Here is a 19,941-nt window from a genome sequence, read left to right as displayed (position 1 = left end):
TCTATACATTTATGACATACCAGATTTGCAAATACAGTACTGTTTGTGATACAAAAAGAGTCCAGAAAAGAGAGTACATTTGACGTAGAAACTGTTGGAGGAGGTTGGGTAGGGGTGGGTGGGGGATAGACTTACACTGTACAAGCAAAACTGTACATTGGAATATTGACAAAACCATACTTGGTCATTTACTGTACATTGGAGGGGGTTGATATAGCTATAAACCTGCATTCCTTCGAATATATCATTAATCAATTAAACTTATATTGAAATACACTATATAGCCTATATATACACCAACACTGAAATGACAGTGGATAAATAAATAAGAACTAAAGCTAATCGGTGGAAATAGACTGCATTAATATTCCATAACAAGTCTTGTGTGCGCCTACGAATGAACAGTAGCCTATAGGCTTAATTATGGAATAATAAGCCATACTGCGTTCATTCATTACGCCCGCCGTAGGCTATATATATTATATGTCATTCATTCATTCATATACAGTACTGCGCGCGCGTGTGTGTCTGTGTGTGCGCGCGCGCTGCGGCAGGTGTGTACCGCAAGCTGTATATGATGCCAATACATTAATCTAATCTAGTTTTGATGGGCGCAAGCGTGATTATGAAACCTAGCCGCATTTCTGGGAGACGCTCTCTGATTGGCACTGACTGACGCTAGGTTTCGTAATCACGCGGCTCGCAAAGCACTTCCGCCATTCCATTTCACACAGCTGCGTCACCAGTTGCCTTATAAGGAGCTATGGAGGCGGTGTTTTGTATGCAAATGAGCTGAACGGGAACGCGCTTTGGAGTTTACGACAGAATGCCATTCTCCAGATCATATAATTTCTGCGACCGTTTCAGCCACTTAAGACATATCTCCAGCACGTTCAGGACTCAGAGTGTACTTGTCATAGATTATGTCTCAGTGGTTCCAAGATAAGTCTTCCAGAATATATCTTTGAAGTTACGACAAAATATTTCATCTTAGCCAGATTTCGGCCTATTTAAGACATATTAGGGCTGGGAGTGGGAGTCCTCAAAATTACCTGAGATCTTATTTGAGAGCAGATCTAAGAGTGCTGAGGAGCACACTTAAATATGCTCTCAGCCCACGATCAAATCTCATGATTGATTGACTAATTTAAAATGTTATTATAACTTGACAGACTGTGTTCTCATAGTGATTCCTTCATGTTAACGCTACAGGCCTCCTTGGAATTAATTACTTGATCATAATTAAAATAAATATGACAATATTTGTACAATAAGAAATTACGCATTTGATGTCGGAAAAATAAATAATATGGATTCATCTGATCACAGGGCAGCTGGATTAAGCATATCTGAACCAGCTATTTTTGACAAATGTATAATTACTTTAATTACTCAGATATTCAAACACAATTATGCAATTATTGTGAAATGATTGAAAATAATAATAATTTAATGCCTTCTGTGGAATTTGCATTTCTTATTTGTTACACATCTGTTTTAATGATTAATTATATACATTTGAAAGAATGCAGGTCAACATGCAATGTATCCCATTGATTGGTATACAATGGGACAGACCTTTGTTTGATTGATTGATTGATTGAAAACTTTATTAACAGATTGCAGAATGGGTACAGTACAGTACAGCTCAATTACATAAGGGGATGCAGACCAGAGAAAGAATTTCGTCTTGTTTACATCAGGGTCCCCCATTTTCAATGCATCATAACATATATGACACACACGACACAGATAGACAGTACTGCTACATCTATACATTTATGACATACCAGATTTGCAAATACAGTACTGTTTGTGATACAAAAAGAGTCCAGAAAAGAGAGTACATTTGACGTAGAAACTGTTGGAGGAGGTTGGGTAGGAGGGGTGGTAGACTTACACTGTACAAGCAAAACTGTACATTGGAATATTGACAAAACCATACTTGGTCATTTACTGTACATTGGAGGGGGTTGATATAGCTATAAACCTGCATTCCTTCGAATATATCATCAATCAATTAAACTTATATTGAAATACACTATATAGCCTATACACCAACACTGAAATGACAGTGGATAAATAAATAAGAACTAAAGCTAATCGGTGGAAATAGACTGCATTAATATTCCATAACAAGTCTTGTGTGCGCCTACGAATGAACAGTAGCCTATAGGCTTAATTATGGAATAATAAGCCATACTGCGTTCATTCATTACGCCCGCCGGCCCGTAGGCTATATGTCATTCATTCATTCATATACAGTACTGCGCGTGCGCGCTGCGGCAGGTGTGTACCGCGAGCTGTATATGATATGATGCCAATACATTAATCTAATCTAGTTTTGATGGGCGCAAGCGTGATTATGAAACCTAGCCGCATTTCTCGGAGACGCTCTCTGATTGGTTTCGTAATCACGCGGCTCTCAAAGCACTTCCGCCATTCCATTTCACACAGCTGCGTCACCAGTTGCTTTATAAGGACTGTCGGGGGCGTGGTTTGTATGCAAATGACCTGAACGGGAACGCGCTTTGGAGTTTACGACAGAATGCCATTCTCCAAGCAGATATCAGATCATATAATTTCTGCGACCGTTTCAGCCACTTAAGACATATCTCCAGCACGTTCAGGACTCAGAGTGTACTTGTCATAGATTATGTCTCAGTGGTTCCAAGATAAGTCTTCCAGAATATATCTTTGAAAAAATTTCGGGAATGAGACCCAATCAGTCCAATCTCTATTTCTCCTTCTTCCACCAGTCACTCAGGCAGACCAGCTTGTTTTATGTAGCGGTGTCTACTTATAGTGCCTATAATATTTTTCCCGTTGGGTGCCAGACAGGGCCAAACCCTGCCAATGCAAATCAACTGCTCCAGTGGAGTTGCTCAGTGGCCAATGGTGTCAACTGTGGTTGTACTGGGCAGCTCCCAGGTGTGAATGGAACTATGTGAATGTGAAGCAGGGCGTTCTTGAAAAAGAGCCTCTGTGCTCAGCAAACCTACCCTGGGTAAATAAAGGATTAAAAGGATTAGATTAACTGCGTCAATTATATTATCGCGCGATACTAGTATCGCGCTAACGCAGCACGTTATATATATATATATATTCATCCACAACTGTTTGATATACCTGCATATAATCATTTTTACATAGCTATATAAACTATATATATATATCTGTATGTATCCCTTACCTACTCCTATCCCTTACCTACTCTTACTAGTTATACCACTGCCCACTATGACTACCACAGTGCTTTTATACCTATATCACTGTACATAATAGGCGGCTGGTGAGAAATATTCTAGGTGGGGCTGTGCCATATTCAATCAGTTTCAGTAACTACAGTATATAACCAGACCTGCAAACTGATGAGGTGGAAAAGGTGACATGTTTGTAAACCAAACCCCTGTAGGGCTGTGTGGGCATTGTCCCCCAGAAGAAAATCGTTGTGATTTTAACATGTAAACAAAGCACTCAGAGAAGAAAATAAAGGGAAAAGACAACTTGTATCCGGGTCTGACAGCACTACAATTACATTTTCATATCATAATATCATAACGCAGAGGCTGCCGGTAGAACATCGGGTACGAATTGGAAGAGCCGTAGCGTGTCGTGCTAACCCTTCGAGAAGCTTTCGGACGTGATGTCAAACGAATGCCACACGCTCAGCCTAGTGTGACTTACGTATGACGAAAGCACGTTGGGGCTTGCACTAAAACAACCCATAGAAATGCATTGGAGAATGTGTGTGTGTGTTTTTTTTTTTAAATGACACCATTTCCACTGTAACACATTGCTTTTTGAGTCTCACGCGCCGAACCAACACTGATCTCCATGAAAACGTCAACAAAGATTCTATGGCAGCCATTTTAAGACATTAGCCAAAATTCAGGAATGTAGATGCTAAATATGAATGACCAATTCTATGAATTCACCATTCTATGTTCTACCAACCGTTCATTCCCCAAGTCAAGGTTCTGAGCTCAGAGATCCTTCCAGTGGAGATCAATAGAGGATGATGGACTCCCTTTTGAAGCATCTTTGGTCCTATAGAAAAAAGGCAACAGTGACAAGTGAAATTACATTTATCAACTACAGTGGATCTGGAATTTCACACGCCAATTCAACTTGTTAGCAGCCAAAGTACCTTTAAGAGCAAAATAGAAAATACATCCTGCTACCTGCCTACGTGTCACGCTGAAGACTGAACATATATATTATTTGCTCTTTTTCAGCAATAACCTGCTACACACACTTACTACACACACTCACTGCTGCCCGGTACACACTCACTTAGTGTTGTAGTGTTTAGCATTGTGTCTCAGAGCAGAGAGGGTGTTGAAGCGCTAGTGGTCTCAGTTTACTCTGTACATGCTCCAGAACTTGATTAATTAATTAATACAAATTAATTAATTGATTCTAAAAATGACACATTATCACTTTAAGTCGCCTTCCTTTATGTTTGTACAGAGTACAAACATAAGTCAGTTTAAAAAGATGTACAAAAAATCTTTCTTAAATGGGTATCTGCAGAGGAAGTGTGTTGATTGGGAGTATGTGTAAGATGTAAATAAAAAATGTAACAAAGGATGTATATCAAACATTTATTTAGTGTATATATATATTATATATTACATATTTATAGGTATATTTATATAAATGTATTGGATTGTATAGAGATATACAGCATTTATACATATAATTTACAATAGATTCAATTATAATTTGTGATAGTTAAAAAGGGGTAGGAATAATAAAAAAAAAAAAAGTGTATACTTCTTCCTACTCCTTTTTCGAACAGGGTAAACTAGGATTTGTTTCTCTTTTTGTTGTCTTTTTTATTATCTTTTGTATATGTCAAATGATATATTCGAGTTTTTATACTTGTTCGAACATTTTAATCTTTCATTCATTCCTCAACAGCACTTCAACAGTAGGCTATTGCTCAAGGAGTGGGGGTGTGATTATCATTGACGTCTGCTTCAACTTCATGCAATCACATTGTATATTTGACTCTCTATAAGAGTACATTTAACATTATAGGTAGGTGCTAATATACAGTTAAGAATGAGTCATTCACTTTTGGTTTTTAAGAAAATGGTTTGTAAAGTTATTTTTGAAAACTACAAGGGTGAATAATACTGTTTTTTTTGCTATTTTCCTTTAGAATACTGTGTTGGAGTCTTAATTTTGTTAAGAATATAGGACAGGCATATATAAGCATTATGCTTCAGTCTGTACCTATTCAGTCACTGTAATAATCAAATATTGTTAAATGATGGTGTATATTGTATTGTGTGAGATGACTGAATAAACTACTACTACTACTATATTTAAATGTTCCAGTATTTCAGATGCACTCACTCTCAGAGCCAAAATTATACACTGTGATTTTTTTGTAGAGGCAGATTTTCCCTCCCGGTCTGGGGATGGAACCGGTATAACTTCTGTCCACAAGCCCGCATCTCCCACCGAGGACGGTAGGGGTGTAAAGGTACACGTATCCGTACTGAACCATTTCAGTGTGTACCGTACCGTACCGAACGGCTGTGTACCGAACGAATACAACGGTATGTTAACCACTAACGACCGCCCACCGGGGCCCAAACGTTCCCCCACTGTACCGAAAACCCGTACCGAACCGCGACTTCAAAACCGAGGTACGTACCGAACCGTGGTTTTTGTGTGTACCGTTACACCCCTAGAGGACGGTGACCCTTCACAGAGCAGAGGGAATTAAAACACGTAGTTCTACCCAGAGTTGTGTTTCCGGCCACCAGCGGTGCGTCAGGGTGGTCGGCCCTCAGCTGCAGGAGGTGAGGCAGGTCCGCCGGGGCGAGCAGCTGCACCCTCTCTCCTCGGAAGCAGAGCATGGCTCCAGCATGTTGCTTCTCCATCATCTGGAGAAGATACACATTATATATATATATATATATACACGCAAGATGGCACTTCATCTTTTACACTTCTCCCAATCGTCCTGGACACTTTTCACATTACATTTTCACACTTATTTACTGTATATTTCTGTATATTTGGCTGTATAGTTGTATATTTAAGATTTTAGAATGTATATACATACCAGAATGTATATCACAGATCGTATTTTATTCTTTATTCTATTTTTTTGTATTATTATATTCCTATTTTAGTCTTATTGACTACCTAAATGTTTATTGTTGTTCAATGTGAGCGATCTGTAGTGCCGAATTTCCCTCGGGATTATTAAAGGATTTCTATTCTATTCTATTCTATTCTATTCTATTCTATTCTATTCTATTCTATTTTACAGTACACAAATTACCGGATGGATCAACATAGATTTGGTATGTTAGATTTGGTAATGACAAGTAATTATTTGTAATTATTTTGTGTTTTTTATAAGTAGAACAAATAAATGGTAAATGGCTGCCTTTATCATTTTTATCCAAAGCGCTTTACAATTTGCTCCTCACATTTTACCCGTTCACTCACACATTCACACACCGACGGCAGAGGCGACCGTCCAATGTGCCAACCTGCTCATCGGGGTTAAGTGTCTTGCTCAGGGACACTTCGACACACTGCCCGGAAGGAGCGGGAATCGAACCGGGAACCTCCCGATTACCAGATGGATTACCAGACAGCTGCTCTACCTCCTGAGCCACTCTGTCGCCCCCGAACAGCCTCATTACCAGATCTTAACACAAATTACCTAGTAAATACCAGAAAGTAACATTACCGGGTTTATATGTTATCACACAGTAATTACCCTATAATTTGTCTACCATCATATGAAGTGCTGCCTATATTGTTAACTATATGGAAGTTCACCGGTTTCACTCGATTTGTGGAGTCAATGACAATTGAACCTGTTAAGCTGTAGCGCTATTTTCAGAAAATCCGCCTAAAAGTACATGCCCAAGTATATGGAAGATTGAAACTAACACCCTGAAGAAGGCCATGTGTAGGCCGAAACATGTCGGTATTTTAAAACTTTCTAAATAATGTAAGCCAATTAATAAAGGCATTTTAAAATTGTAGAGCTGCCTTGGATCTCAACTTTTCTTCTAAATGGAAGATTGCTCCACTTCTACAAGGTCAATTTGCATGTTCTTGGTATCTAGGGACATCTATGGACCGCAGGGAATGTATTCCCAGTGTCCAGGAGAATATAAATTAAACATTTTCTTTGCATCTTTGACAGTGAATAACACCATGTTAAAATTGCAAGGGCTAGACATTTCGCTCACTGAGCTCATTTGATCTTGAGATCAAGTGTACACAAAATCTAAGCAAATGAATAAAGGGAAGATGATTAAACAGAAGGATTTGTAGATACAGTACTGAATTATTATCCATTTGAATTATATAATTATTGAATTATGAACTATAAATGACGTTATTATGGCCAAGTCATACATCTATGACGTCTACGTTTTTCCCGATAAAAGAGCGATAGAATTAACATTATTCAGAGAAATTCTTATTTAAAAAAAAGATTGAAATCATCTGTAAACAAACGTAGTGCTGAAAATATACACTTTGACTGCTGTTTGGATAGGGTTAGGGTCTTTACTGTTGGCTACTTTTGAAAAAAAACACAACATTAATTAATACGGTCTGTATTGATCGATTTATGATAAAACCGCAGGGTCCCCCAAGTGGAGGGCCCTTACAGCTTAACAGGCTAAGAAGTGGCCTCACCATCAACTCCGGAGGGAAGATGAGGTCCTGGGATGGGTCGAGGGGCAAGACGTCATCCAGGTAGAAGGGATCCTCACAGATCTATCAGAGAACCACAATGGAGACATTATGGGGAACTTACCTCAAGCCTTTGAGATACTGTAGGTCAATTCAATCACTTCAGTAACTGGGTTTTCAGATAGATAGATAGATAGATAGATAGATAGATAGATAGATAGATAGATAGATAGATAGATAGACAGATAGACAGATAGACAGATAGACAGATAGATAGATAGATAGATAGATAGATAGATAGATAGATAGATAGATAGATAGATAGATAGATAGACAGACAGACAGATAGATAGATAGATAGATAGATAGATAGATAGATAGATAGATAGATAGATAGATAGATAGATAGATAGATAGATAGATAGATAGATAGATAGATAGATAGATAGATAGATAGATAGATAGATAGATAGATAGATAGATAGATAGATAGATAGATAGATAGATAGATAGATAGATAGATAGATAGATAGATAGATAGATAGATAGATAGATAGATAGATAGATAGATAGATAGATAGGACAGCAGAGTCGTGAGGACAGCACAAAATATCTGTGGATGTGAGCTTCCCTCCATCCAGGAAATATATGAGAGCCGATGCATTAAAAAAGCCCGGAAAATTATCAACGACCTTAACCACCCCAACCATGGCCAGTTCCAGCGGTCTGGAAAGCGCTACCGCAGCCAGCCACACAGCCAGAACCAACCGGCTGAAGAACAGCTTTTCCCACCAAGCCATCAGACTCATAAACAGAGCCCATCGACATGCCCATTTTTAAGAGGCCTGCACCCCTCTGGACCATCACATCATCACGGAGCCGCACGGTGGTGTAGTGGTTAACACTGTGGTTAACACCCAGCAAGAAGGTCCAGGGTTCGATTCCCGCTTGGGGACCAGGTTTCCATGATGCCAGGTACCCAGGTGGGTGATCTCCCAGGCCTTTCTGTGTGGAGTTTGCATGTTCTCCCCGTGCTCGCAAGGGTTTCCCCCCCGATAAGATAAACCCAATGGAAAAACATGCACAACAACAGATCGCTAACGCTGTGGCGTCCTTGACGAAGACGGGCAGGAGCACTTGGATTGGTCCCCGGGGCGCAGCTCACGTTGACGCCCTATCTGCTCCCGGCTGCCCATGGGGGGAAGGACGACGGGATGGGTCAAGTGTAGAGACTCAATCGCATCGGCGACTGAGAAAAAGACAATGCATGTGTGTGTGTGTGTATCCCGGTGTGTGTGTGCCGCTCCAATTGCATGTCCAGTTCGTTGCATGCTGAATAAAGACCCCCTAAAAGAGGTCCTGCATTATTATTATTGAGCCAGGATAAGAGGTCTGCACCCCTGTGGACCCTCACATCATCACAGAGCCAGGATAAGAGGTCTGCACCCCTGTGGACCATCACGTCATCACAGAGCCAGGATAAGAGGCCTGCACCGCTGTGGACCCTCACATCATCACAGAGCCAGGATAAGAGGTCTGCACCCCTGTGGACCATCACGTCATCACAGAGCCAGGATAAGAGGCCTGCACCGCTGTGGACCCTCACATCATCACAGAGCCAGGATAAGAGGTCTGCACCCCTGTGGACCATCACGTCATCACGGAGCCAGGATAAGAGGTCTGCACCCCTGTGGACCATCACGTCATCACGGAGCCAGGATAAGAGGTCTGCACCCCTGCCACTCCTGGTCCCAGTGTTGTTTTCACCTGCCTTGGTAGTAGGACTCTTCTCTGGACCTCTAGTTACCTGATACACAATTACTGTGTTACTCCTTGTGATATCTGTGTGCTCAGTACTCTGCGTCGTATTGACCCTTGTTCTCCTGTGTGTCAGGGGTGTAAAGTACTTGAGTAATTGTACTTTGTTACAATACTTAAGTACTGTTTTGGGGGATTTGTACTTTACTCGAGTATTATTAGGTTTGTATACTTGTACTTTTACTCAAAAACATACTTTTTACTCCTTACATTTAAAATGCAGACCTACAAAGTACAAATCTCGCAGGTCCAACCATTTTAATTAGTATATTTGTTTCTCTGGCCGAACTAATGTTAACGTTATTAATCCTGTGGCCGCACTTTATTTAAAAACAGCCAATCAAATCCCCATCAATGTAAAATGAACCCGCCCATACCCAGGCTGATTGGTCCTTGTGCAAGACTAGAAAGCGGGGATATTTGATTAAACACCTGCTATCAGAAGAATAGACAGTCAGAAAAAAAGTTTTTAACTTTTACTTTTGAGTACTTTTAAAAGTAGACACTTTTTTACTTTTACTCAAGTGTGTTTTTAGAGATACTCTGACTTTTACTTGAGTACGATTTTGAGACGGTACCCATACTTTCACTTAGGTATAATTCCTGGGAACTTTTTACACCCCTGATCTCACCCCTCCGGCCTGCACCCCCACCTACGGACCTCACCAGCCTGCACCTCCCCGGGACCACATGGAAAATATTGAAGGAGAGAAAGTTTGACTTACATCACTTTCCTCTTTGTGTTTAGTTCCATCTGTGACACAGCAGCTCCCTCCCGCACCTCCATTCTGGCAGCATTCAGATGTCTAGTAAAACAATTTATAATTATGAAATCAATTACATTTTAAATATAATTATAGTATCATGGTTATGATGTTTAAATTACACAAAAACAAAAACATATGAGCCAATAATATATCATGGAATGTGAAGGAAAGGTGTTTTGTTGCATGCTTTAATATAATATATATATTATAATTTTTTATTGATAAATGGTTAATACAAATCCTAATAAAAATCACCATTAAATATATTTTATATTCATAAGGAAAGATCATTGATGATGATCTTTAGATAAGATAAGAACAAATTATGTTTCAATTTGAGAAATGAAAGGGGAACTATCTTACGGTTTCTTTCACTATTTGCGCAATTTGACACAATTCCTGTGAGTCTATGGAACACATCTGTATGTTTTTTTTTTTTTTTATTCATTGTTTTGTATTTCTAATGAAGTACTCTAAAACAGCATTTTCCACTTCAAGATTTCAAGCTGTTTGTGGCTGGGCTCCGCCCATACTCGGAATGCGATTTGAGTGACCGACCCCCACCTGTAGCTCCGCCCATACTACTATCGTCAAAGTGAACCAGAAAAAAATATGCCGAGCACACACACACAACACACACACACACACACACACACACACACACACACACACACACACACACACACACACACACACACACACACACACACAGAGACGGCTCCCTCCCCCGAGAGCCCCCACCCGTGCTAGCTGTGTTCTCTCTGTCTCTGACGGCTCCCTCCCGCGATAGCCCCCACCCATGCTATCTCAGTCTTCTCTCTCTCTCTCTGTCATCATCAGCGTGGCTATTTAGCTAGCTAGCCGCTAATGTTAGTTTACCATGTAAATTAATGACTAGTCTAGGATGCAAAGCACTTTCACTCTTCACTGCACATAGAAACAGCGGGAGCATTTCGGGAGCAGCACATGACCTGCGTGTTTTGCTCATACTATTTACGTTAGGCTAACTCACTGCACTTCCTTCCTTGCGGTCTGCACTAAATAAAGGTAGATTGTGGGCAGTGGCTCCAACCCAGACCAGGCTGCAGAAACAAATTAGTGGGGGGGCATAAAATGTTCTCGGGGGGGCACAATGGTTTTTCAACACAGGTTCCCTTTTATACATTTCAGCGGTGACAGCGGCGCTGTGGCTTGCTTGGCGCTGCCCACGGTGCTGAACTAAACAGCAGAGAGGCAATTGAAAAATCTAATTTCTCTCTATCTTAAGAACATTCACTTATACAAAAACAGACTGAACGGATATATATAACAGACCTGCTGGGGCAGCGGACTGAGAGCAGGGGACACAAACAGGCTGGATAAGATGGTCAGGAAGGCCAGTAGCGTGGTTGGGACTTGGGGTGGAGCTGGACTCTAGCGAGGGTGTCGGAGAGGAGGAACCTTGCTAAGCAACCCCTCCCACCCACTATACACAGACTTGGCTGACAGGAGGAGCATGTTATAGGCTCACACTACCTAAATGCAGCACTGAATGGCACAGGAAATCCTTCATTCCGACAGCCATCAGACTATACAATGCATCACTGTGCCTCACTGCATCACTGAGCACAGAGTGACAGTTACCATCTTCCTGGACTCTTACTTTTTAAACAGCACTGTGCAATATTACACCTACTGTAGACTTCAGTATATATTTTTTTATTTACTGTATCTTTTATTCTATTTCATTTTATTCTATTCTTAGGCCATTTGTTTTGTTATTCTTATTCGTGACTTGTTCTGTCTAAATGTTTAATGTTGAGTGATTTGCAGTGTCAAATTTCCCTCAGGATAATACATTTCTATTCTATTCTATATCTTTGAAAAGTCTCCATTTATTCAACACTTCTGAATTCACTGAAAACTGAACTGAACTGACAAAAATAAGGTGCATAAAAAGCAAAAAAAATCCTCCACAGGCTACTCACCATCATTAGTAGAGCGGCAAGCGGCGTTTGGGGACAGAGTGAAATCTTCTTAAAACACTGCCCCTCCACTCATTCCTGAACTTTTTTGTTAAGTCCTTCTCAAATGCCAACTGAATTAAATTGGCCTTGCGTCGATGAAGCATACTAAGGCGATGTTCTGTAAAGACGTTCTTGAGGGTAGAAAACTAATTCTCACAGAGTGCCGTGCTAGCTTCAGTAGTGTTGTTGTTGACATCAGTGCCCACTAGGGCTGTCCCCGACTAAGGATTTGGATAGTTGACTTTGATTGACCAAAACAAAAAAAAACAAAAAAATTACCAGGGTGGGCACAGCTGACTCTGTGGGCGGGCCCGGCCCCCTAATGCCCGCCCATGGCGCCGGGTCTGGCCACAGTGTGTACGCCTGGTGGCAACAAACAAAATAATAGAGGGGGCGGGCGTGTTTCAGATGACTCAGTTCAGTGAGGGACAATATTGTGAGATGAGAATTGGAAGAATGCGCCAAAATGAGAATTAGAGACATAGACCCCATTAATATAAATCCACATAGCTAGAAAACAATGCTAAACACTGAAAAGGGCCATTTATAAGATAGTTCCCCTTAAATTATCCATAAATTATAACATTTAGCTACATACAATTTGTCATGCACCTCCAGGCCTCCAGGGTCATTGGTTCTCCCACTCTATCCGAGCTACTCTCCCTCTCTTCCTCTCTCCGAGTACAGGATGGGGTGCAGTGCAGGTGTGTGACACCCGGAGGAGCAGCTGAGTGACATCTTCCGGCTGATTACCATTCCTATTTAGACCTGTCATTGTAGTATCCTCAAGAATATGTGCATAATCTTGTGTAATCTTTGCAATTGTACATATGTAATTTACATGATTAGAAGCATTATGGTAAACTTTATATTACCAGCTATATGTTAATATAATTAACCAAGTTCACATTGACTGTGAGATGGAGAATTGATTAGACAGGAAGTTAAGAGCGGAACCATGTAGTTCAGGTGATGCACCAGGTCCCCCTAGGTGACGGTTTCCGCCCTCTCACGTTAGAGGAGTCTTGGAGTTAAACTGAGCAGCACGTGTCTTCACTCCTCTTGATCATATCCTATGCTTTCAGGGAGTGAATGCTGACCGGCTGCGAACATGATTTGTCCCGGTACCCAGTAGCCCATTGGGACCGGTAACATCATCATGCTGCCAGATTGTAGTTCCTTATTTCCAGTCAGTCCGTATACTCTTGCCTCAGTCCGTGTTCTATTGCTTTACCTAACGTGTCTTGTCCTCCTTTGCTCACAGTCCTCTACCTGGCTCCACACCCTGCTCCTACATCCTGGATCTCCTTGTATGACCTCCGCTTGCCCGACCACTCTTCTCCGTGTTAATCCCCCGGACTGTCTGAGAACCCGCTCCTGGCTACGACCCCCCGCTCCTCTGACTACCCTGCTACTCGCTCACTCCCCGGACCGTCTAAGGAGCTGGTTACCGTATTCTCCTTTTTTCCAAATAAATATACCTTCTATTTGGGTTTTCTCTGATTCCACATCGTCTCTGCGTGTTTGTGTCTGCATCTGGGTTCTGGCTTTAGTTAAACCGTTACACAGTTGTTTTTCACAGATATCTGGCTGTAATCCTGCTTTAAGAAACCCAGACCTGGTCATCAGTGTAGAGGTCTGTATTTACACTAAGGACTAAGGGACGTACAATAAAAAATATGTTGCAAATATCCGATTCATATGGCAAAAACGTAATTTTAAATGATTGCAGTTGCTCAGGGGCTAGCAAGATAGTTAACTCCAGTAAGATGTAACTAGGACTGAGTTAACTCCAGTAAGATATAACATACGGTTATTCTATAACCATAGTTATATGAGTATAGCGAGCGCTCTGCTCATAGTGGAACTGTCCCTTTATCCAGTCTAATAATGAATAATTTTCTCCACATGCACACACCCATCCGCCTGGCCACACCCACATCCGCTCCTCTACATAAGCGGGGTCGTGGCCACACCATCAGCTCCTTCCCAAGTCTTTCACCACCGAAGGCGAAGACCACGGGGCCCTCAGTGAGTCCGAGCAGAGCGCTTGCTATACTCATATAACTATGGTTATAGAATAACCGTATGTTATATATCGTAATAGCTTACGCTCTGCTCGTAGTGGAACACAGGAGCTGAGCAGAGCGGAAGCTCGACAGATGTACCCGCTGAGGCCCCCCACAACCATCAGAACCGTGGAGGACCCGAGCCCCCTGGACCCCCCTAGAGGAGGACGGGAGGGAATCGGATCCGACTGTGCGAAGAGGGTTTAGCCCCTCAAAACGCACAGGGTGAGCAGACCGTGGGATTTACCTTCACAGAGAAGGACGCGCGACCACTCAGGCGCGCATCCCACATGCCAGCAGGGAACGGACGGGAAGCAAAACACCCCCGTCACAGCCCCCAACATCACGGGGTCGAAGGTCAAGAACCCAACCCCGTGGCAAAGCCGTAGCAGCAGAGCGCGGAGGAGGACCCAGCCCTAGTAACAACCTGAGGGCCAGGACCCCCCGAAAAAGGGGGCCCGGTGAGGCCAGCGATGCCGTAGCATCGGGACCCCACCAGACGGTCATTGGTGACACCACCCCCCACATCGCCAGCGTATCGGACAAACCAAGAGCAGGCCCTTCCCTCCTTGGCATGCCGTTCTGAAGCACTCCACAAGAGGCTACACCCCCACAACACTGTGGGGCCAGTCGGCGTGCCGGGGAGACAACCCCCAAAGAGGTTGATCCCTCAATCCAGGCAACAGGCCCCAAGAGCATAACTTGACCTGTGCCCGGAGCACTGCGGACTAGACAGGCGCCTAAGGGGTCTACTGTGAGAACAGTACCCCGGCGGAAGGGGCGTTTGGTATGCTGTGCACCATGTCGTAACCTCCCCAAACCCGACCCCTCCAGCGGGGTCGAGGTTCAAGAGAAGGCTGACACAATTGGCAGATGTCATGAAAGGTGCGGGGGCACACTCACAGGCAGATGGGGTCAAGCCCGGCCTCAACCCGAGAGTCAACTCTGCTACCAACACACCGGGGAATCAACCACCCCCCTATGTTTAGTTTAACAGGAGGCGGTTGTTCCTTTAACCCACCAAGAAAAACTCAAAAACATAACTGCGCGTATATACCGGCTATACAGGCAGTACAAGTGTTTCAGTTTTTAAAGGGTTAACCCAGGCCAACAGGTCGACGAGAACAAGTTCGGACCTGGGCCCGGCGGACCGGGACCTACACAGGGATGCCAGAGGGGTTAACAGAAAAAGCTCCTCGACAGCCCCCTCCCATCCCCGCCCAGCAGGGGGAGGGAGAGGTGAAACAAATGGAGAAGGACCAGGCCCCCTAACACAGCGCAAGGTACAACACTAATATGGACCAAGCACATCACTGTGAAGGGCAACTCGTAGTGGCATACACATGACACACACATCCACGACATCAATCCCCGCGACGCCCGGGCCGACCCGGCATTTTCCCCCCGGAAAAGCACAAAGTCCTTCGGGGTACCAGAACAGCAGATCTGCGCCCCGGCAGACAATGGGTTAACTGACCTGGTCCGGCGCGACCAGCCAGTCCCGCGTTCTAGTCACGCCGCCATCCCCAGTCCTAAGAGGGGGGTAGGTACGCGTGTCGATCTAAAACATCAGAGAGGGTGCCGCCAAGATGGTCAGCACGTGAATGCACTGCACCTGGTGGCCCACCCCACGGGCATGAGACCCCTCCGCCAATGTATTGATCTACCCCGTCATCTCCCCCCGGAGATGAACGTGAGCCGTCGAGTCTAACCTAGTACACTGGCGCTCGGTAGAGATAAAAAATCTCCTTCCCAGCCGCCCGCATAAAAAACGCTGTTTCTATAACATGGGCAACCAAGGCGCGCCAGCCCATAATGTGGTTTCACACCGAAAGCACCCAGGGCCAGCGCTATGTACTGTACATGTCGAGACCCAAAAAACACATCAATGGTAAATTCTAATAAGAAAACCAGATAACGTTCCCTCCATGCTGTCTGGGACGAGCAGCAGGAAGCCGGTCAAATAAGATATGGGTCCCATATGACGCGTCTGAGGGTAAAAACCCTGTCAACACCGCTCTGTACACAAGAGGGAAGACAGAGAATCCCCCAGAGAGACCTCCACGTGAGTAACAATTGAAAAGATATATGTAATTATTGAGCCACGTGACAAAAGGCCCAAAACACATTTCAATAGAGAGCAGAGCAGAAAACAAACCGTTTCCAACGCATCGCATCACCCAACCTTGACAATGACAGTGGTCCGTAGTACGGAGCCTGAAAGAACTCACGGAAGTCTCATGGCCAATAGAAATGCGCCTAAACAGGGGAGTCGGGGAGCCGGCGGTGCTGGGGAGGCTCCTGGTCACGTCGATCCCTACCGTACCCTCCGGGCGTGGGACGACTGGCTGCAGAGGTCGCGGCACTCCCTCCACTCCTGGCCTTCTTGGCGGAAGGCCCAGCAGCGGCGGCGGTGATGGTGGCAACGGCCGCATGCCTCTGCCAGTGTTGCTTCCTCCGGACATCACCGGTGGCATCGGGTCGGGGGAAATGGGGCTGGAGCACGGAGCGCTCCTCCTCCATCTCCCTGCAGGCTGCCGTCATCTGCTGCATGGCCGAACCGAATAGTCCAGCATTGGAGAGGGGGGCCGTGAGCAGCGGAATCCTCCTCTGGTCCGGCACCCACGCCTGCTAACCCAGTCCCAGAGTACAAGGAACCCCAAGGAGACGTAGCACCCCCTGCCACTCCCAGAGGGGGAGAGTGATACATCTCCGCTGGGCCTTCGAACAAGAGAGCTCCCGCCCCCTCCATGTAATCCTCAGTTTCCATCGGAAATGGAGAAGAGGCGAGAGAACTCTCACTCGGCTCCAGCACAACACTAAAACCAGGCCGTTCACCCCCGCTGCTTGCCGTCTTACGACGAGAGCGAGCCGAGGCGAAGAGTCTGCGACGCAAATCCTCTGCCACCAGAGGAACTGTCGGCCTATCAGCCGACTGTCCCCTGGCGGGGGAACCAGGGCCGGAACCTGGCCACCTCACAGGAGATGTGGGCTCAACGGCCCCTCGGCGAGGCACACTCTCCACCGGGCGCCGCCCAGGCGCACCCGGCTGCCACGACCGTGGAGCCAGAGACGGCCCACGACGCACAGAGGACGGCGCGATAGTGAAGCGCTGGTGGAGGGTAATGTTGTGACCGTCTAGACCAGGGGTGGCCAACCAGTCAGAGACTAAGAGCCACAAAAAAATGACTGTGGTACCACAAAGAGCCACACCATATACCAGCGTTTCTCAACCTTTTTTTTCAGTCACGGCACCCTTCATGTGTTTATAGGTCTCACCCTCTGGCCTCTGAAGTTGCTAATGTCTTTTTTATTTGGGCCTCACAGGGTTAAAAGTACCCTGTGAGACCCACGGTTGCAAAATTACAAAATCACTTTTAGCCATTTAAAAAAAAAATTATTTAAAAAATGTTAAACTATTTTACTATTTCTTTCACTATTTGGGCACTTTTACACAATTCCTGTGAGTCTATGGAACACCTAGGTTTTTTTCAAAAAAAAATGCATTGTTTTGTATTTCTAATCAAGTACTAAAAACCGCATTTTTCTACCTCAAGATCTTAAGCCGTTTTGAGGCTGGGCTCCAACCACTGTGTGGCCTGGTGCCAACTGCCACATCAACTGCCACATTATTATGCAGCTGAGAAATCTCTGACATCACAGATATGCACATTTTCAGATGACTCAGTTCAGTGGGGGTGAATATTGTGAGAGGAGAATTGGAAGAATTCGCCAATATGAGAATTAGAGACATATATCCTATTAATATAAGTCCACATAGCTAAGAAACAATGGTAAACACTGAAAAAAGCCATTTATAAGATAGTTCCCCTTTAAGCACATGTATAGTCAATTGGTCCTGTTGTTCAGCCTCACAATGCTATTTGATAGTAAATGTGTTTATATGTCCCACCCTCTGGCCTCTGAAGTTGCTAATTTCTTTTTAATTTGGGCCTCACAGGGTTAACCTCTTAAGCCCGAGATATACAGTAAAAGTGTATATTTTAAGCATTATGTTTGTTTACCAATTATTTTAACTGTTATTAGTGAAATATAAGATTATAGAAATCTCAGGGCATTGAGTCAGAAACCGGCACATATTGACAGGAGGAAGTGGCACAGCCAAAAGTGAGTGTAGTCTTTTGAAGGAAGAGACTCAGGGCTTTCAAATTTCGAAAAACTACCCTACCCAGCTCACACCAGCCCCTGTCAATCATCTGACTTCTGGATTTACTTTTTAATTTCTCTTATTTTTTGGGATCATCTCCCACAAACCTGAACGTTATTGCCATAAAACAGAACGCAGTTAGTTTCTCTACCTTTCTGTGAACGTCTTGCAAAAAACGGTGTTGCAATATGATGAAAAATGGTGGAGAAATTTACATTATAAAAAAGATGGCAGAATTCAGTACTGTATCTACAAAACCTTCTGTTTAATCATCTTCCCTTTATTAATTTGCTTAGATTTTTCAGGTCTGGTCAATTTTAGCATGGTGTTATTTACAGTCAAAGATAATTTTTTTTTTTTAAATAGAATTGATATTCTCCTTTGGTTCATTACAATTTACTCAAGCCTAGTAACAGACACACTATTTCTGACACTGATCCATATATGTCCCTAGATTCAGATACCAAGAACATGCAAATGGACCATTTAAAAAAAAATTGTAAATGTTTATTCTACGTCCTTATGGAATGAGTGACATAAAAAAAAAAGAAAAAAAAAAAAAAAAAAAAAATTTTATGGATGGAAGAGCCGCACATTGACGGGCAAAGAGCCGCATGCGGCTCGCGAGCCGCGGGTTGGCCACCCCTGGTCTAGACCCTCCGACGGCGAAGACATTATCTCTTAGTTTTTTCAGAAATTTGCGAGAGAGAAAAAACAAAGATACAATGTCAACGTAGCTCCTTTCCAACAACTATTTTGGCACTAAACTTAAAGTGGTGTGTTACAGACCCTTTTCGGTGGTGAAAATAGGGAAGGAGCTGATGGTGTGGCCACGACCCCGCTTATGTAGAGGATCGGATGTGGGTGTGGCCAGGCGGATGGGTGTGTGCATGTGGAGAAGATTATTCATTATTAGACTGGATAAAGGGACAGTTCCACTACGAGCAGAGCGTAAGCTATTACAATATATAACTAGGACTGAGTTAACTCCAGTAAGTATAATAATATACAGTATAATAATATACAGTAGGACAGAGTTAATTCCAGTAAGTATAATAATATACAGTATAATAATATACAGTAGGACTGAGTTAATCCAGTAAGTATAATAATATACAGTATAATAATATACAATATAATAATATACAACATTCTATTATTAATTCATATTAATATTCTCAACGTTGACGTGCATTATTGTTATACAAGTGGGTTGACCAGAGTCATGTCTCACACACTCCAGAGAGGTGGTGGTGTAGAGCTTCCTCTGTGCCACGTGCCACAGTGGTATTTTAGTTCAGATAAACATGGGAACAGAGTGATGCCATGTCATCAATGGTGACCATGTGAGTAAAAACTGGTCTGGAATCAACTCTTGGAATCGACTCCCACTCCACACGGAATTGAACTCGACTGGAAGCGAACAG

The 19,941-nt window shown here is 43.4% G+C and overlaps 1 protein-coding gene across 1 annotated transcript in view; it reads right to left on the bottom strand.

Annotated features, from left to right (window-relative positions):
- The window catches only part of aox5 (aldehyde oxidase 5), a gene marked incomplete at both ends in the record, with an annotated part of 234,481 nt that overhangs the window by 174,211 nt on the left and 40,329 nt on the right, over positions 1-19,941 (bottom strand). Inside the window, 3 exons of the mRNA XM_084324128.1 lie at positions 3,958-4,050; positions 5,759-5,903; positions 7,690-7,770. Of these exons, the coding sequence (XP_084180254.1) occupies positions 3,958-4,050; positions 5,759-5,903; positions 7,690-7,770 (319 nt within the window). The remainder of the gene's footprint in view (positions 1-3,957; positions 4,051-5,758; positions 5,904-7,689; positions 7,771-19,941) is intronic.

Source organism: Notolepis coatsorum, assembly GCF_963971535.1.
Source record: "Notolepis coatsorum genome assembly, chromosome: 1".
In the NCBI taxonomy this organism is placed as follows: domain Eukaryota; kingdom Metazoa; phylum Chordata; class Actinopteri; order Aulopiformes; family Paralepididae; genus Notolepis; species Notolepis coatsorum.
Note: the sequence above shows the minus strand (reverse complement) of the source record. Positions and strands in the feature narration are given on the sequence as shown.